At 43.1% G+C, this 18,776-nt stretch overlaps 1 protein-coding gene across 1 annotated transcript; it reads right to left on the reverse strand.

Moving 5' to 3' along the window:
• Window positions 1-10,327: 10,327 nt before the first annotated feature.
• On the reverse strand, window positions 10,328-17,271 carry LOC106553471 (uncharacterized). The gene is made up of 2 exons (XM_087711516.1): window positions 17,203-17,271; window positions 10,328-12,776 (listed from the first exon to the last, which is right to left on the reverse strand). The coding sequence occupies exon 2, from the start codon at window positions 12,264-12,266 to the stop codon at window positions 10,737-10,739; it is 1,530 nt and encodes a 509-aa protein (XP_087567642.1). The 5' UTR covers window positions 12,267-12,776; window positions 17,203-17,271; the 3' UTR covers window positions 10,328-10,736.
• Window positions 17,272-18,776: the final 1,505 nt, after the last annotated feature.

Below are 18,776 nucleotides of genomic sequence, written 5' to 3' on the forward strand. Positions count from 1 at the left end.
GGGGAAAGAGGTGGGGGGTTGGGGGAGGGGGGGAGGGAGGGATATATACTACGTTAGATACGATGTGTTAGATTTCAATGTAATGTGACTTCGCATGTATACTATTTTTCTTTAATTTCTCTGTAAAAATAGGATAAGTTAAGTACATTGACATATAGTGGAAATACACCAAGGGGAGGAGGAGTGGGATAGAAGAAAGATGGGTAGAGAGGGATGGGAGAGAGGGTGGGAGGGAAGGTGAGAAGGAAGGGAGGGAGTGGATCGGGAGAGAGGAGTGCTAGAGGGAAGTAGGCTAGAGGGGGATGATGGAGGGAAGATAGAAAGTAGGAGTGGGGTGGAAGAAAGAGGTGTATGGAGAGTGGAAGAGGTATATTGGGTTTCTATTTTTTGAGGTATTGTTGTAAGTAAGTAAGTAAGTAAGATCTTTATTACGGTCAAAGACCAGCAATATACATTTGTCTTTACACTATATTAAAAATACTAACATTAAAATATAATTAAAAGTATTTACATTAAAAGTGGATAATAACATTATGGTCCAAAGATTGTTAAAGGTATGTCCAGATAATTGGTACAAGATGGTACTATACTGTAGCCAATTTTTTTCTTTTTTTCTGGGGTATTGTTGACAAGAGGAATTGCTGCGATTATTGTTTAATGTTGTATGGTGTTGGCTATGCACAGTATATATGTGAGTGTATGAAAATGAAAAAATGGAAAATAAAAAACATTATCTCCGAAAAGAAGCTTGGGAAATTTTGAAAAATGAGATTACAAAAGCTCAGTCTAGCACAATATCAATGAAGAAGAAAGATAACAGCTCCCAAAAGAAACCAGCATGGCTGCATAAAGAACTCTTTGACAAATTGAAAGTCAAAAAAGATAAGTATAAAAAGTGGAAAGAGGGGGAAATAACTAAGGCAGAATATCAGCAAATAGCCCGAGCCTGTAAAGATGAAATGAGGAAAGCTAAGGCTTACAATGAAGAAGCTTGCCACAAAAGTAAAAAATAACAAAAAAAGCTTCTTCCAACATGTTAAAAACCAGAAAAAGGTTAAGGAAACAATTGGTCCATTGCTGGGAGAAAGTGACAAGAAGGTGGCAAGCAACAGGGAGAAAGCAGACCTATTTAACTTATTTTTTTGCATCTGTCTTTACACAAAGGGATAGAACAGTCAAAAATAGCACCACAAAAATCAGATTAGGAACACAAGTTGAAATAGGGATGAAAATGATATGTGAGCACCTCTCTACCCTAGACGAGTTCAAATCACCAGGACTGGATGAATTACACCCCAGGGTTCTGAAGGAACTGGCAGACGAGATCTTAGAACCACTGAACGATATCTTTCAGATATCCTGGAGCACCAGGGAACTGCCAGAGGACTGGAAAAGAGCTGATGTGGTTCCCATCTTCAAAAAAGGAAAAAAAATAGATCCAGGAAACTACAGACCAGGAAAGATTCTGGAAAAGATAATCAAGCAGCGCCTAGAAGTAAACAAAACAGCCAAAAGCCAACATGGGTTTGTCAAAAACAAATCATGCCAGACTAATCTTATTGCATTCTTTGACAAAGTGACAAAATTAGTGGACCAGAGGAATGCCGTCGATATAGTTTACTTGGACTTCAGTAAGGGATTTGATAAGGTAGACCATAACCTACTACTAGATAAAGTAGAAGAATATGGGTTAGACAGCATCACCACCAGATGGATTCGTAACTGGCTGACCAACTGCACTCAACGTGTAGTCCTCAATGGAACTGCATCTACATGGAGGGAAGTATGCAGTGGAGTACCCCAAGGCTCTGTTTTGGGCCCAGTACTCTTCAACATCTTCATCAATGATTTGGATGAGGGAATAAATGGGGAACTCATCAAATTTGCAGATGACACCAAGCTGGCAGGAATAGCCAACACTCCAGAAGATAGGCTTAAGACACAGAAGGATCTTGACAAACTTGAACATTAGGCACTATCTAACAAAATGAAATTCAATGGTGAAAAAAGTAAGGTTCTACACTTAGGCAAGAAAAACGAAATGCACAGGTACAGTATAGATGGTATCTTGCTCAATAGTAGTAACTGTGAGAGGGATCTTGGAGTCCTAGTGGACAACCATTTAAATATGAGCCAGCAGTGTGCAGCAGCTGCCAAAAAAGCCAACACAGTTCTAGACTACATAAACAGAGGGATAGAATCAAGATCACGTGAAGTGTTAATACCACTTTATAATGTCTTGGTAAGGCCACACTTGGAATACTGCATTCAGTTTTGGTCACTATGATGTAGAAAAGATGTGGAGACTCTAGAAAGAGTGCAGAGAAGAGCAACAAAGACGATTAGGGGACTGGAGGACAAAACATATGAAGAACGGTTGCAGGAACTGGTCATGTCTGATAAAAAGAAGGACTAGGGGAGACATGAAAATAGTGTTCCAATATCTCAGGGGCTGTCACAAAGAAGAGGGAGTGCTCTAAAACACCTGAGGGTAAAACAAGAAGCAATGGGTGGAAACTAATCAAGGAAAGAAGCAACTTAGAACTGAGGAGAAATTTCCTGACAGTTAAGAACAATAAATCAGTGGAACAACTTTCCTCCAGAAGGACAACACTGGAAGTCTTTCAACACTGGAAGTCTTTAAGAAACACTGGAAATCTCCAACACTGGAAGTCTTTAAGAAAATGTTGAATACCTGTGTTTTGTTCTTTCTTCCTGCCTTGTCCTTTGTCATTTTTGTCTTTTTTTTTTGTTCTATTTTTTTTTTTTTTTTTTTTTTTTTTTTTTTGCTTTTTCTTTTTGCTTTTTTCTTTTCCCACTGGTGTGGGCAGGTATTGTTCAAGATTATTACTTGTATTAATATTTTTAAATAATAATTACAGTCAAATGAAAATGGATATATAATAATGCTTAAGTTAATATGAGTTATGTTTGTTGACAGTGGAGGATCTGTAATCGATTGATACATTTTCTACAGATGTAAAGAAAGATGCTGTACTTGTTTCAATTAAAATTAAAAAAACATTTATTATAAAAAAAAAGAAAATGTTGGATAGCCATTTGTCTGAAATGGTATAGGGTTTCCTGCCTAGGCAGAGGGTTGGACTAGAAGACCTCCAAGGTCCCTTCCAACTCAGCTATTGTATTGTATTGTATTGTAAGTGATACTTCATTTAAACAATGGCAGATGGAGATCTCTAATTTTATATTGCAAGGGGTAAAACCAAGAATTAAATATAAATTATTCCAAGACCTAAGGAACAAGGAGGTTGGGTTAACCAAATTTGTAATTGTACTTTGATGCTTGTTGTTTTGTCTGGCAAAAAGAGTGGTTGTCTCTCCAAATTAAGAGGTTACTTGAGCTAGAGGGCCATGAATTAAGATTTTGAAGGCAAAACTATTTATGATATGATATGCTTAGGGAATGATATAAAGGCAACAATTTGGGAAATATAAAGAAGAGCTTTTCATCATTTATGGTGGGCATGTCACAGAGCAAAGAAATGTTGGAGTAAGATACACATCTTAATAGAAGATAGTTTATTTTAGGCTTAATGGATAAAGAACTTTTAAAAAATAAAACAGATGTTATATATGTTGATGGAGGCAGGAATACTTTGTGAGCAAAAATGGAAGAATATTTTCATTCCCACAATGGAAGAATGGCTGCAAAACCTGATGGAGTTAGCAGAGATGGGTAAATTGGCTGCTTTGATTAAAAAAAAGAACAGGAATAATTTTGTTTGTATGTGCAAACTGCTTTTGGACTCTGTTGTTGAGATAGAGAAAAAATATTGTTTGATTTTGGGTTCTGTAGATTAGATATGTTTGTTGTTATAAAAGTGGCTAGTTTATGTTATCTTATGAAAGTAAATAGTTGAGGTTTTATGTTAGCACCTTATTCTAGTGCACCAAAAGGAGTCAGAATTCAATGCTTTTCTTTTCCTCGCTCCCCCTTTTCCTCCCTTCTACCATTATTTTCATTTTTCTTTGCACTTCTATAGCTTATATTTTGATCAATTAATAATTTTTTGTGAACAAAAACCCCAAATTCTTAGCACTGCAAAGAGTTTCTGTGAAATATATCTGGAAGTGATGGGGATAGATTATACAATTGTAGATATATGCATTCAGAGAAAAATAGAAATAAACAAACCTACAAACATATATATTTGGAAAATCTATGTGTTTTCAGCCCAAAAAGTATTCCAAAATTGTTACAGTCAAACCTTTCAATACTTTCAGAGATGTGGGGGCCTTAACTGATGAAATGATGCCTAAAGGTTCTGCAAGATTTGAAACAACCGTTTTGCCCATGAAAGTCCTGAGATCTAAGTAAGGGCAGAAAATACTTTCCACAACTACTCTGTTGACATTCCCATTGAAGCAGGCCTCACTTACTGACTGCATTTGGGACTTGCACGTGTCACTAATCAGCCTGATCGTGAAGCATGATGTCACCTGTAAAAGGCACTGTAAAAGCCAACTAAAAAGATCAATAGGACCTTTTTAGTTGAACCTGATTAATACATGGATGGGGCACCAATAGGAAATATCCTGCTTGTTGGCTAGACGTGGAAGTAAAAAAATCCAAAAGACACAGTGGCAGATCAGTCCGATATTATTGCCAAGAAAACATAACAGGGTCCATAACAGAACAAAAGAGTTGAAATTGGAAATCTTCCAGTCTACAGAAGAGGAGGCCGAGGGGTGAAATGATAGAGGTCTTCCAATATCTGAGGGGCTGCCACAAAGAAGAGGGGCTCAACCTCTTCTCCAGAGCACCTGAAGGCAGAACAAGAAGCAATGGATGGAAACGAATCAGGCAGAGAAGCAACCCAGAAACAAGGAAACGTTTCCTGACTGTGAGAACAATTAACCGGTTTGCCTGCAGAAGTTGTGGATGCTCCATCACTGGAGGCTTTCAGGAAGAGACTGGACAGCCATGTGACTGAAATGTAAAAGGTCTCCTGCTGGAGCAGGGGGCTGGACTAGATGACCTCAAAGATCCCCCCCCCCCCCAGCTATTATTCCACATTCTATCTAGTTGCTTCTCTGCTTCCAGGCCGTGGAGGGAACCAAACAGCCTGAGTGGCTCCCGGATTCTCCTCCCACCAGCCCCCAACTCACCTCCCAGCTGCTGCTTCGAACCTCGGAAGAGCCTCTCTATACGCTACTCTCCCTTCTCTTCCGTGTGTGTTTTGGATGAGAAAGTTCCTCTGTGCTTTTCTTTTTCGTCCTTTCTAGCCATACAGTACTCGATGGTTTTAACTCCTTTAAGGTCAACCGGAGAGGCCGCTATTGTACTGTTCGCTTTCCAGTCACAGATGCTGCCATCTCCTGACAGGAGGCTGAAAAACAGGCTTGTCCTATCTAACTATTGCATTGGCCAGCTCCTCTCACTTATTATGTGCTATCAGTCATGTTCAGACTCCTAGCAACCTACATTCGCAGCTGAGTCAAGAGAAATATAATAAGTACTGAAAAACTGCTATCACATCACTCCGCTCCTTCTCTCTGTTACCCAATTCCTACAACTGTTCATCGTATGTTTTACCCTCCAGTTCCCTTCATGACTTTGTTCTTCTTCTCTGCACTCTTTCTGCAGCCTAAACACTTTTGTATTCTGGTGACCAAAACTGGATGCAGGGTTCAAAGTGTAGCCTTACTACAGTATAACACAGTACTAACACTTTATATGATCTTGATACCATCCCTGTGATGTTGCAGAGGAGGACTGAATTGACTTTTTCGGCAATTACAGCGCACTGTGATTGTTTCTAGGTCCCAGACACAATTTCTGCTCTTGAGCCAAGTACAACCTCTTCTATAGATGTGCATTTAGATTTTCTTGCCTAAGTGTAAGTTCCTCCCCATTGAATTGCATTTTACTGGAAAGGGCCCAGTGCTCACATGTGTCAAGATCCTTCTGTATCTTGGGCTTATCCTCTAAAGCAGTGAGGGCAGACCTTTTCAGGGACGTGACCCAGAACAGAAGCTGCCAAGTGGGCATGCAAGCACCGGGAAATGAACTTCCTGTTTCTGACACACGCATGTGCACCAGCCAGCTTGTCTTCCAGTTACTGGCGTGCATGCGTGCACAACAATCAGCTGACCATTGCACATGCACAAAACAGAAACCAGAAGACCAGCACTTCCAGTTTCTGGGACTGCCACACACGTTAAGAAAAGCTGATTGTCACATGTGCACGTGTGCCAGAAATCCAGAAGAGAAATGGGCGATGCTGCATGTGCCAGCCGACATGGTTCCACATTCGGGCACATGTGCTATAGGCTTGTCATTACGGGTCTAAAGTATTGGCTGTTCCCCACAACTGGGTGTCACCTGCAAATTTGATGAGTTCTCTTCCAATCTCTTCATCTAAGTCATGTTTGAACAAACTGGATATACTAGATGAGGCATTCAAGCTGTTGTCCCAAACATCCTTTTCAAAATGCAACTGATGGGGTGCCGGTGGCCTTTTGCCAGCTGGACAGATATGTAGCAGGGGGGATGCCAGTGATGTTTGTCACCGAGCTGATAGAAATGCAGATGGGGGCACACATAGTGACCGGGTTTCATCATAGCACTGGGTATGGTATCCCCAATGGCAATCCTTCCAGTGCAAAACGATAGGGCTACCCAGTTGGATGTATGCCCCAAGAAGTGTGAGGCCCCCAGATATGTAAAGCTAGCCCATGTGGTATTGGTCCAGGATGCAGGGCAAGAAATGGGATGCATCAGAGAATGGTGGAAGAGTTCATTGGCAGCCGCTGGTTCGGGACACTGCTATCTACATAAAATCTGTCTAGCAGCTATTTGACATGGTGGCAGGAGACGTGCCTGTCTTTGGGTGATGATGTCGGGGAATGGAGCTATTCCACCACCCCTGGCAGTCAAACAATAGAGCTGCTTTGGGAACGGTTTGGTGAGGCCAGTTTTTCTGACGTTAGGTCCTGACAGCATGGGGAGTTGGGGGAGGAGGCAGCAGCCACACTGAGGGCCCTGTTGCAGTTCAGTCAACAGCAGGTGGGTCCACCCACCTAGTTCTGCTTGGCCAGCCTGAAACTCCGGCTAGACGATGGTCATGGCATATCTCAGGAGACCCAAGTGGTGAGGGGACCATGACCAGCCCCCTCTTTGACAGAGTTCGGCAAAGACCTGGCCAAAACCAAGGTGAGGCAACTAGACTTGTGGAGAGTGGACACCAATGGATGCCCCCTTGGCCAGCCGGCCCCACATCTGGAATAGCAGTAAGTAATGCCTAGAGGAGCTGACCAGATCCCATTGGGTCCAGGGTGGCCTCTGGGCAGAGGTAGGATTCAGCTGGTTCAGATCGGTTCAGGCAAACCAGTTGTTTAAATTCTGCCCAGTTCGGTGAACCAGCTAATCCCACCATTGGCTGGCCCTGCCCCCACCCATGTTTGTGGTCTAGAAAACAGCCAAAAATGGCCCAAAAAATTTCCCAGAAGCAGTCTGAAAAATGACCTCAAAACCAGCCTGAAAAATGATCTGAAAAACAGTCTGAAAATTGGTCCTAAAAAACAGCCCAAAACAGTCCAAATATGGCGAAGAAACCCTCCCAGAAACAGCCTGGAAAATGCCCCCCAAATAGCCCCAAACCATCCAATAAACCACCTTGGAAATGGCCCAGAAGACAGCTGAAAGAGTCCCAAAATTCAGCCCCCAAAATGGCCCAAGAAACACCCCAAAATGAGCCAAAACCCACCTCGGAAACAGCTTGAAAATTGGCCAAAAACGTTCCAAAATTTGGCCTGACAACAGCCTGAAAATGCCCCAGCAAATGCCCCAGAAATGCCCATAAAAATTGCTCAAGACACGGACAAAACAGCACAAATAAATGACCCCAAAAACAGACTGTAAATGGCCTGAGAAATGGGCAAAAATGGCCCAAAGAACATCGCAGAAACTGCCTAAAAAACAACCAACCCCCCCCCACTCAAAATGTCCACAAAAATACCACAGAAACTGCCTAAAAACAACCCCCCAAAAAATAGCCAAAAATGGCCCAAAACAGCTCAAAAGCAGCCCAAACAGTTCAAAAGACAGCCTGAAAGTGGCCTGAAAAACTGATGGAAGCGTTTGGGATTATGAGCGCACAGAAATGAATCCCTTGGTGAGCCTGAGCTCTTCCCAAGAAGCTTCCATAGGGAGCACAGCCACTTCTTAAGAGATTCCTCACCATGGTTTGGAAACTGCTGGTTGGCTGGAGAAGGTTGAAGGAGATGTGGACTCTACAGATTTGGAGTGAACAGATTTGATGTGTGATGAACAGACTTTGACAGGAAGTTGGTTGTCACTGGGAAATGGACTTGCCATATCCAACTGGAAAACTATTTGAACTAGACTGTGGTGAAAATGGATCGACAACAAAGGTTTATGATTTTGAGGAATAAAACACAATAGTTGTTTTATTGTTCTCAACCAAAATATTAAGAAAAAGTTTTATTCATTAAAATCAAACAAAGATATTTCATCCCTGACAGATCAGAGACAATTATTATGGTGATTTATGGTAAATAAAAAGCCATTCTGAACTTTATACAAATTAAAACAAAACTAGATTGTTAATGCTTTGATGTTTTAACTTTGCTGTTGGTATACTTGTTAAGTACTTTTTTAATTCTGCTTTGCAAGGAGAGAAAACTAATATTGTTCCAATATATTCATGAATAATCAACTGGGGTGGATAACCCACCACCCAAAAGCCTTTTTGAGCAATTCCACAATTTCTGAGCAACCTTTATCAAGCAAGAATTTCCACTTTATTCTCTCCATCTACTGGTCTGAAGAAACCTTCTCTGGACCCAGCCATTTTGAGCAACTATCATCCAGTCTCCAACCTGCCCTTTGTAGGGAAGGTTGTTGAGAAAGTGGTGGCCTCTCAACTCCGACGGTCCTTGGATGAAACCGGTTATCTGGATTCCTTTCAGTCGGGTTTCAGGCCTGGTTACAGCACGGAAACTGCTTTGGTCACGCTGATTGATGATCTCTAGCGAGCCAGGGATAGGGGTCACCCCTCTATCCTTGTGCTCCTTGACCTCTCAGCGGCCTTCGATACCATCGACCATGGTATCCTTCTGCGACGGTTGCGAGAGGTGGGTGTGGGAGGCACCGTTCTTCGATGGTTCTCCTCCTACCTCTCGGACAGGTCGCAGTCGGTGTTGGTTGGAGGGCAGAGATCGACCCCTAGGCCCCTTAACTATGGGGTGCTGCAGGGTTTGGTCCTGTCCCCCCTTCTATTTAACATCTACATGAAGCCACTGGGTGAGATCATATGCCGGCACGGGATTAAATACCACCAATATGCGGACGATACGCAGTTGTACCTGTCTGCCCCGTGCCAACTCAGTGAAGCGGTTGAAGTGATGTGCCAGTGCCTGGAAGCTGTCAGGGTCTGGATGGGCATGAACAAGCTTGGACTCAATCCCGACAAGACCGAGTGGCTATTGATGTTCCCTCCCAAAGATTGGCCAAGTATTCCATCTCTCAGGCTGGGGGGTGAAATTATACGCCCCTCAGACAGGGTTCGCAATTTGGGAGTCCTCCTGGATCCACAGCTGACTTTAGAACATCTTTTGTCGGCTGTGACCTGGGGGACATTTGCCCAGGTTCGCCTGGTGCACCAATTGCGACCCTACCTGGATCAGGAGGCGCTTCAGATAGTCACTCACGCCCTTGTGACCTCAAGACTGGATTACTGTAATGCACTCTACATGGGGCTGCCCTTGAAGAGTGTTCGAAGACTTCAGCTAGTCCAGAACGCAGCCACGCGAGCGATTGTGGGTGCACCCAGGTACACCCACATTACACCTATGCTCCGCAAGCTGCACTGGCTACCCATTAGTCTCCAGACCCGCTTCAAGGTGCTGGTCGTTACCTATAAAGCCCTACATTCATCGGACCTGGGTACCTGAGAGACCGCCTCCTGCCGATTACCTCCCATAGACCGATTAGATCTCACAGGTTAGGTCTTCTCCGGATTCCATCTGCCAGCCAATGTCGGCTGGCGACTCCCCGGGGGAGAGCCTTCTCTGTTGCAGCTCCAGCCCTTTGGAACGACCTCCCCGTGGAGATCGGGACCCTTACTACCCTCCCGGCTTTCCGCAAAGCCACTAAGTTCTGGCTGCTCCAGCAGGCCGGGGGGCTTTTGAAATATTCAGCCCCACGGTAACTGTGAATGTTGTGTATTTTAAAGTGTTGTTTTGTTTATTTATCCCCCTCCCTTGTTTATTGTAAGCCGCCCAGAGTCCTTCGGGAGTGGGCAGCATACAAGACCAATAAACAACATCAACATGGTCTAAATCTGAGATGTGTCAGAGTTTAAAGAGTCGATTTCTCATTTACACTCTCAATGGGAGATCAGGAATGAAATTCAAGCTTTCTCTAAATTCATTAACTTTTGCCTCCTGTGGATTTTTTTGTGTGCAATAAGGGAAGATTTATACCTGAAGTAACATCAACAGACTGGACTTTGGAAAGCTCTCTCCCATGTGAGTCCTCTGGTGTTTTACAAGGATTGAATTAAAACGGAAACTTTTCCCACAATCAGGACATCCAAAGGGTTTCACTTCTATGGTGTCTTGCGAATGGCCATTTCTAATTAATTTTTCCCACAGTCAGGGCATTCAAAGTGTTTCTTGGGGGTCCTCTGCTGTAACACCATATTGGAATTCTGACTGACATATTTGCCAAAAACAGGACACTAACATGGTTACTCCCCTGTGTGAGTCCTCTGGTGTATCATCATGTTGGAATTCTGACTGAAACTTTTGCCACAAACAGGACACTCATATGGTTTCTCTCCTGTGTGAGTCCTCTGGTGTATCATCATGTTGGAATTCTGACTGAAACTTTTGCCACAAACAGGACACTCATATGGTTTCTCTCCTGTGTGAGTCCTCTGGTGTGTCACCAGGCTGGAAGTATGACTAAAATTTTTCCCACAGACAGGACATTCAAAAGGTTTATCTCCTGTGTGGATCCTTTGGTGACTTGTGAGCTGGAATTTTCTAATGAAACTTTTCCCACAATCAGGACATTCAAAGTGTTTCCCTCCTGTGTGAGTCCTCTGATGTATCTCCAGGTTGGAACTTTGACTGAAACGTTTTTCATAATAAGGGCATTCAAAGTGTTTCTCTGCTGTATGTGTCTTCTGGTGTGTTACCAGGCTGGAATTATGACTGAAACGTTTGTCACAATCAGGACATTCAAAGGGTTTCTCTCCTGTGTGAGACCTCTGGTGTGTCACGAGGTAGTAATTTTTAATGAAACGTTTTCCACAAACTGAACATTCAAATGGTTTCTCTCCTGTATGAATCCTCTGGTGTATCACCAGGCGACAATTGTGACTAAAACTTTTACCACAGAAAGGGCATTCAAAAGGTTTGTCTCCTGTGTGTGTCTTCTGGTGACTCGTGAGCTGAAATTTTTTAATGAAACTTTCACCACAATATGGACACTGATATGATTTCTCTCCTGTATGAATCCTCTGGTGTTTTACCAGGTTGGAATTGTCACTGAAACTTTTCCCACAAACTGGACATTCATACGGTTTCTCTCCTATGTGAGTCCTCTGGTGTGTCATTAGGTGGGAATTGTGACTGAAGCTTTTGCCACAAAGAGCACATTCAAATGGTTTCTCTCCTGTGTGAGTCCTCTGGTGTATCACCAGCTGGGAATTCTGATCAAAACTTTTATCACAAAGAGAACATTCAAACAATTTCTCTCCTGTGTGAGACCGCCGGTGTATCACCAGCTGGGAATTCTGATCAAAACTTTTCCCACAAAGAGCACATTCAAACGGTTTCTCTCCTGTATGAATCCTCTGGTGAATCATGAGCTGGGATTTCTTAATGAAACATTTCCCACAATCAGAACATTGATAGGGTTTCTCTCCTGTGTGAGTTCTCTGGTGGTCCACGAGGTGGGATTTCTGACTGAAACTTTTCCCACAATCAGGACATTCAAATGGTTTCTCTCCTGTGTGAATCCTCTGGTGTTTCAGCAAGTTGGAATTCAAACTGAAACATTTACCACAATTAGGACATTCAAAGGGTTTCTCTCCTGTGTGAGTCCTTTGGTGAATCACCATGTTGGAATTCTTACTGAAACATTTCCCACAATCAGGACATTCAAAGGGTTTCTCTCCTGTGTGAGTCCTCTGGTGTGTCACTAGATCGGAATTCCGACTGAAACATTGCCCACAATTAGGACACTCATATGATTTCTTTTTTCTATGCATCTTCTAGCATATCACCAGTCCAGAGTTTTGACCGAAACTTTACCCACAATCAGAGCATTCAAAGGGTTTGCCACTGGTGTGAGTTCTCTAATATGTCACCAAGTTGCCATTCTCACTATACTGGGAGCATTTGTATGGCTTCTCTCCTACGTCATAATTGTCATATATGTGAATTAGCTGTCAAGCATCCAAATATAAAACATATTACCATGGGGATGCTGCAATAGTCATAAGTGCAAAAAATGGTCATAAGTCAGTTTTTTTCAGTGGCATTGAACTTCGAACAATTACTAAACTACTGTACGTTGAGAACTACCTGCAATGTATCCTTGTGTTCTGCGTACTCTACTATTTCCAGTTCAAAATCTCTTCTTGATTACCTGTTGGGGAAGAAGGAGAATTTTGTGGGTTTCTGAAGGAAATGGAAAATATTTTGTTGATTTGCTTTCCTTTTTAACGTTGCTTGTTATTCTCAGTTGTCCGGAGTTCTCTTAGAGGCATCTTCTTTGTCTGTAAGATTCAAAGAAAAGTATAGCTTTCATTGTTTATTAAATGGTTGCAGAAGACATAAAAAAAAGAAAAAAGAAAACCATATCCATTAAAGGTAAAAAGGAAATATTAAGCAAGATCCAAGTTCACATTTCGGTTTTGGTTTTGGTTTATTTATATGCCGCTGTATTCCCAGCGGGACTCAGGGCGGCACACAAACCCAAGGGGGGAAAGGGAAACACAAAAACTACAAATACAAGCATTTAAAAATAACCAACAGACACACAATCGAGAGGGGAAGGGAACTCATTAACCCCAGGCCTGCCGACACAGCCAGGTTTTAACGGCTTTTCGGAAGGCCTGGAGAGAGGCGAGGGTCCGAATCTCTGCGGGGAGTTCGTTCCAAAGGGCCGGAGCTGCCACAGAGGAGGCCCTCCCCCGGGTAGTAGCCAGATGGCATTGGCTGGTAGGCGGAACCCTACCCGGAGGAGGCCAGCCCTGTGTGATCTAATGGGTCTTTGGGAGGTAGTTGGCAGCAGGCGGTCTCTCAAGTACCCAGATCCAATACCATGAAGGGCTTTATAAGTGACGACTAGCACCTTGAAGCGTATCCGGAGACCAATCGGTAACCAGTGCAGCTCGCGGAGGATAGGTGTAACGTGGGTGTACCGAGGTGCACCCACAATCAATCGCGCGGCTGCATTCTGGACGAGCTGAAGTCTCCGAATGCTCTTCAAGGGCTGCCCCATGTAGAGCGCATTGCAGTAGTCCAGTCTTGAGGTCACGAGGGCATGAGTGACTGTTGCGAGTGCCTCCCGGTCCAGGTAGGGACGTTAAATGCAGCACTGCAGGCTACTGCTAGATCAGCAGGTTAGCGGTTCAAATCTCACCGGCTCAGGGTTGACTCAGCCTTCCATCCTTCCGAGGTGGGTAAAATGAGGACCCAGATTGTTGGGGGCAATATGCTGACTCTCTGTAAACCGCTTAGAGAGGCCTGAAAGGCCTATGAAGCGGTATATAAGTCTACTGCTAAGTCTACTGCTATTGCAATTGGTGCACCAGGCGAACCTGGGCAAATGCCCCCCTGGTCGCAGCCGACAAATGATGTTCTAGGGTCAGCTGTGGGTCCAGGAGGACTCCCAAATTGCGAACCCTGTCTGAGGGGCGTAGAATTTCACTCCCCCAGCCTGAGTGATGGAATACTAACCAAGTTTTGGGAGGGAAACACAACAGCCACTCGGTCTTGTCTGGATTGAGCGCAAGCTTGTTAACCCCCATCCAGACCCTGACAGCCTCCAGGCACTGCCACATCATGTCAACCGCTTCACTGAGTTGGCACGGGGCGGACAGATACAACTGGGTATCATCCGCGTATTGATGGTATTTTATCCCGTGCCGTCGAATGATCTCACCCAGCAGCTTCATGTAGGTGTTAAACAGGAGGGGGGATAGGACCAAACCCTGCATTCAACCGTGAATACAGATTCTTAGTACAGCAATTATTGGATAGAATCGCTGTAATTAAGATGAATACAACATATAACAGAATAATAGAGTTGGAAGGGACCTTCTAGTCCAACCCGCTGCTCTATCATTTCAGAAATGGCTGTCGAATCTCTTTTTGAAAGCCTCCAGTGATGGAGCACCCAAAATGTCTGAAGGCAAGCTATTCCATTGGTTGATTGCTGTAATCGTTAGGAATTTTCTCTTTAGTTCTAGTTTGCTTCTCTGTTTGGTTAGTTTCCATCCATTGTTTCTTTTGATACTTTGGAAAATAGTTTGACTTTTCTTTGTCTTTATAGGAGCCCATCAAATATTGGAACACTGCTGTCCTGTCTCAGCTAGTCCTTCTCATGAGCTCGTACACATACCTAATTCCTGTAACCAATACAATACAATACAATACAGTATAGTACAGTACAATACAATACAACAGCAGAGTTGGAAGGGACCTTGGAGGTCTTCTAGTCCAACCCCCTGCCTAGGCAAGAAACCCTATACTGTTTCAGATAAATGGCTATCCAACATCTTCTTAAAGACTTCCAGTGTTGGGGCATTCACAACTTCACCATTCTTTGTATGTTTTAGCCTCCAGCACCCTAATTATCAAAGATGCATTTTCTGTTTCAGATTTTACTAATACTTGTAAGTGATACTCCATTTAAACAATGGCAGTTGTAGATCTCTATGTTTACGGTATATTGCAAAGGGGGTGGGTGGGAAACAAGAATTAAATATAAATTATTACAAGACAGTAAGGAAAGAGGAAGTTGGGTTTTCTAGATTTCAAACTGTACTTCGTTGTTTTGCCTGGCAAAAAGAATGGGTGACTCTCCAAATTAAGGGGTTACTTGAGCTAGATGACCATGAATTAGGATTTTGATGGCGCAACTATTTATGCCATGATATAGTTGGGGAATGATATAATGGCAATGAATTTTGGAAATGTAAAGAACTTTTTATCATTTATAGCAATAACCCTTAGACCAGTGTTTCTCAACCTTGGCGACTTTAAGTCCTGTGGACTTCAACTCCCAGAATTCCCCAGCCAGCTGGGGAATTCTGGGAGTTGAAGTCCACAGGACTTAAAGTCGCCAAGGTTGAGAAACACTGCCTTAGACTGATATACCGCTTCATAGTGCATTACAGCTCTCTCTAAGCACTCTACAGAGTCAGCATATTGCCCCCAATAATCTGGGTCCTCATTTTACTGACTTTGGAAGGATGGAAGCTGAGTCACCCTTGAACCTGGTGAGATTCAAACTACCAAATGGCAGACAGCTGGCAGTCAACAAAAGTAACCCACTGTACTGCATTCTAACCACTGCGCCACCGTGGCTCTTTATGGTGGACATGTGACAAATATTGGGGGAAAAAATACAGAAGACTATTAAGGTGAATATAAAGATAAAACCAGTTATGTTTTTTTAGGCTAAATAAATAAAGAACGTCAAAAATGGACTTCTGTATTTTATATTTTGATTAATTAATAAAAGTTTTTTTGGGGGGAGGACATTCTTAGCACTTCAAAGTTATGATGAAAAATATTTGGAAGTGTTGGGGATAGATTATACAATTGTAGATATATGCAGAGAGAGAAAAATAGAAATAAACAAATCTACAAAATTATATATCTGGAAAATCCATGTTTTCAGCCTGAAAAAATGTCCCAATATGGTTTGTCAAACCTTCTGACCTAACTTTAGACATATGTGTCTATTACTGATGAAATGATTCCTGAAGCCTCTGAAAGATTTGAAGCATCCATTTTGCCTATGGAGGTCCTGAGCTCCAGAGCACAAAATACTTTCAACAACCACTCTAGTTACATTCCTATTGAAGTAGCCTCACTGACTGCATTTGGGACTGGCATCTGTGCCACTAAGCAGCCTGATCATGAAGCATGATATCATGTGACAGCGCCAACTTACATCTGGTCCACTGCAGTTGTGGGTTATTAAAGACAATTTCACCTGACTTTGGCCTGCAACCTCCTGCCAGCACCCCCACTGATTTTGCTTGGGTGAAGCCAGTTGGGAAGGTCACAAATGAGGATCAGGCTTGTGGGATCGCCACAACCGTCATAAAAGTGCAGCGGTTGGTAGAACCCAAATTGGTGCAACTCCTTTTCCTGCATATTCATAACCACAGGAACTGCTGACTTGTTCAGGTGACTGAAGAAGTGTTAGGAGGACCACAGATTTCTGGACCATGTCTGCAGCTGCTTTTACAGTGCCATAGTAAAAGACACCATAAAAGCCAAATAAAAAGGTCAATAGGACCTTTTTAGTTGAACCTGGTTAATACATGGATGGGGCACCAATAGGAAATATCCTGCTTGTTGGCTAGACGTGGAACTAAAAAAAATCAAAAAGACATAGTAGTAGAGTTGTCCAATATTATTGCCATGACAGCATAACCGGGTCAATATATACTAAGAGAGAAGATATGAAACGCAGCAAACATATTTGGGGGTTTGAGGCAAAAACATACAAAGATCCTTGCAGGAATTGGGTATCTCTAGTCTATGGAATAGGACGGGTGAAATGATAGCGGTATTCCAATATCTGAGGGGCTGCCACAAAGAAGAGGGCCTCAACCTCTTCTCCAGAGCATCTGATGGCAGAACAAGAAGCAATGGATGGAAACGAATCAAGGAGAGAAGCAACATAGAAACAAGGAGACGTTTCCTGACTGTGAGAACAATTAAGCGGTTTGCCTGCAGAAGTTGTGGATGCTCCATCACTGGAGGCTTTCAGGAAGAGACTGGACAGCCATGTGCCTTAAATGTAAAAGGTCTCCCGCTGGAGCTAGAGGCTAGACTCGATGACCTCAAAGATCCCTTCTGTTATTCCATATTTTAGTCGCTTCTCTGCTTCCACCCTGTGGAGGGAACCAAACAGCCTGAGTTGCTCCCGAATTCTTCTCCCACCTGCCCTCAACTCACCTGCCAGGTCTCCCTTTGACCCTGGAAAGAGGCGTGAGACCCTCTCTGCACGGCACCCTCCCCCCCCTCCCCGTGAGTAATCCGGAAGAGGAAGTTTCTCTGTGCTTCTCCTGCTTCCATTCTTTCTCACAATACAGTACTCAATGGTTTTAACTCCTTGAAGTTCAACCAGAAAGGCCGCTATTCTTCTGCTGGCCTTCCAGTCACAGATGCCGCCTGACAGGAGGCCAAAAAAACAGACTTGTCCCATCTTTAACAATGGCATTGGCCGGAGCTTCTCACTGATTATGTGCTATCAGTCATGTTCAGACTCCTGGCATCCTATCTTTGCAGTTGAGCCAAGTGAAATATAATAAGTACTGCTATCACATCACTCCGGTCTTTCTCTCTGTTACCCACTTCCTACAATTGTTCATCGTATGTTTTACCCTCCAGTTCCCTACATGACTTTGTGTACTTGTGACGCTTGTGAAGATTAGCTGCATGCTGAGCAAGTTCATGAACTTCTTACAAAGTTAGAGTTGGAAGGGACCAAGTCTCAAAGCAAAAGACCCAACTGCATCACATGAAATGTGTGTAAATGTTTTTGTTCTCTGCACTCTTTCCAGAGTCTGAATACCTTTTTTGTATCTTGGCGACCAAAACTGGATGCAGTATCCAAAGTGTAGTCTTCTTACCAACACAGCGTAACACATACTAACACTTAGTGTGATTGTGACACTATCCCTGGGATGCTGCAGGACTGAATTGACTTTTTTGCCAGTGACATGACATCACACTACTAACTAGCTCATATGTGAATGTTTCTAGGTCCCTGTCACTGTTATTGTTCTTGAGCCAGGTACAACCTCTTCTATAGAATAGATGTGCATTTAGCTTTTCTTGCCTAAGGGTAAGACCTAACTTTTCTCACCACTGAATTGCATTTTACTGGAAAGAGCCCAGTGATCACATGTGTCAAGATCCTTCTGTATCTTGGGCTTACCCTCTAAAGCACAGGTGTCAAACTTGATTGCATCATGTGATGTATTTTACTTTGTGGAGCTGAGGTGGGTGTGGCCTACACATGACACATCCAGTTTGTAGACTTCCAGTTTGACACCACTGTAAAGTGTTGGCTATTCCCCACAAGTGGGTGTCATCTGTAAATTTGATGAGTTCTCTTCCAATCTCTTCATCTAAGTCATGTTTGAACAAACTGGATATTCTAGCACTCAAGCTGCTGTCCCAAAGATGCTTTTCAAAACCCACATTTTGCAGGAGTAGAGTTCCACAATTACCAGCAAGGTGTCAACAGAAATCCTGAGGGCTGTGTGCTTCTCCCAAGACTTGTCTTCCTGAGACTCCAAACAGTAGGGAGCTTCAATTAGCAACCAAATAGAGGTGCCAACAGGTACAGAGATGAAAATAAGTAACAGCTGATTGAAACTTCCCTAAGCACCAAACAGGTAAATATGTTGCTGCCAATCAAACAGGAAGGAAACACTGTACCTTATGCCTTCCCCTTGATTTTCAAGATCCCCCTCCATGAAAAATCTCTGAAAATTACTGCAAATGCTGATAGTGATAGCAGT

Source organism: Thamnophis sirtalis, unplaced genomic scaffold (assembly GCF_051295495.1).
Source record: "Thamnophis sirtalis isolate CommonGarterSnake01/CBP01778 unplaced genomic scaffold, rThaSir2_p1.2 scaffold_3, whole genome shotgun sequence".
Taxonomy (NCBI): Eukaryota; Metazoa; Chordata; class Lepidosauria; order Squamata; family Natricidae; genus Thamnophis; species Thamnophis sirtalis.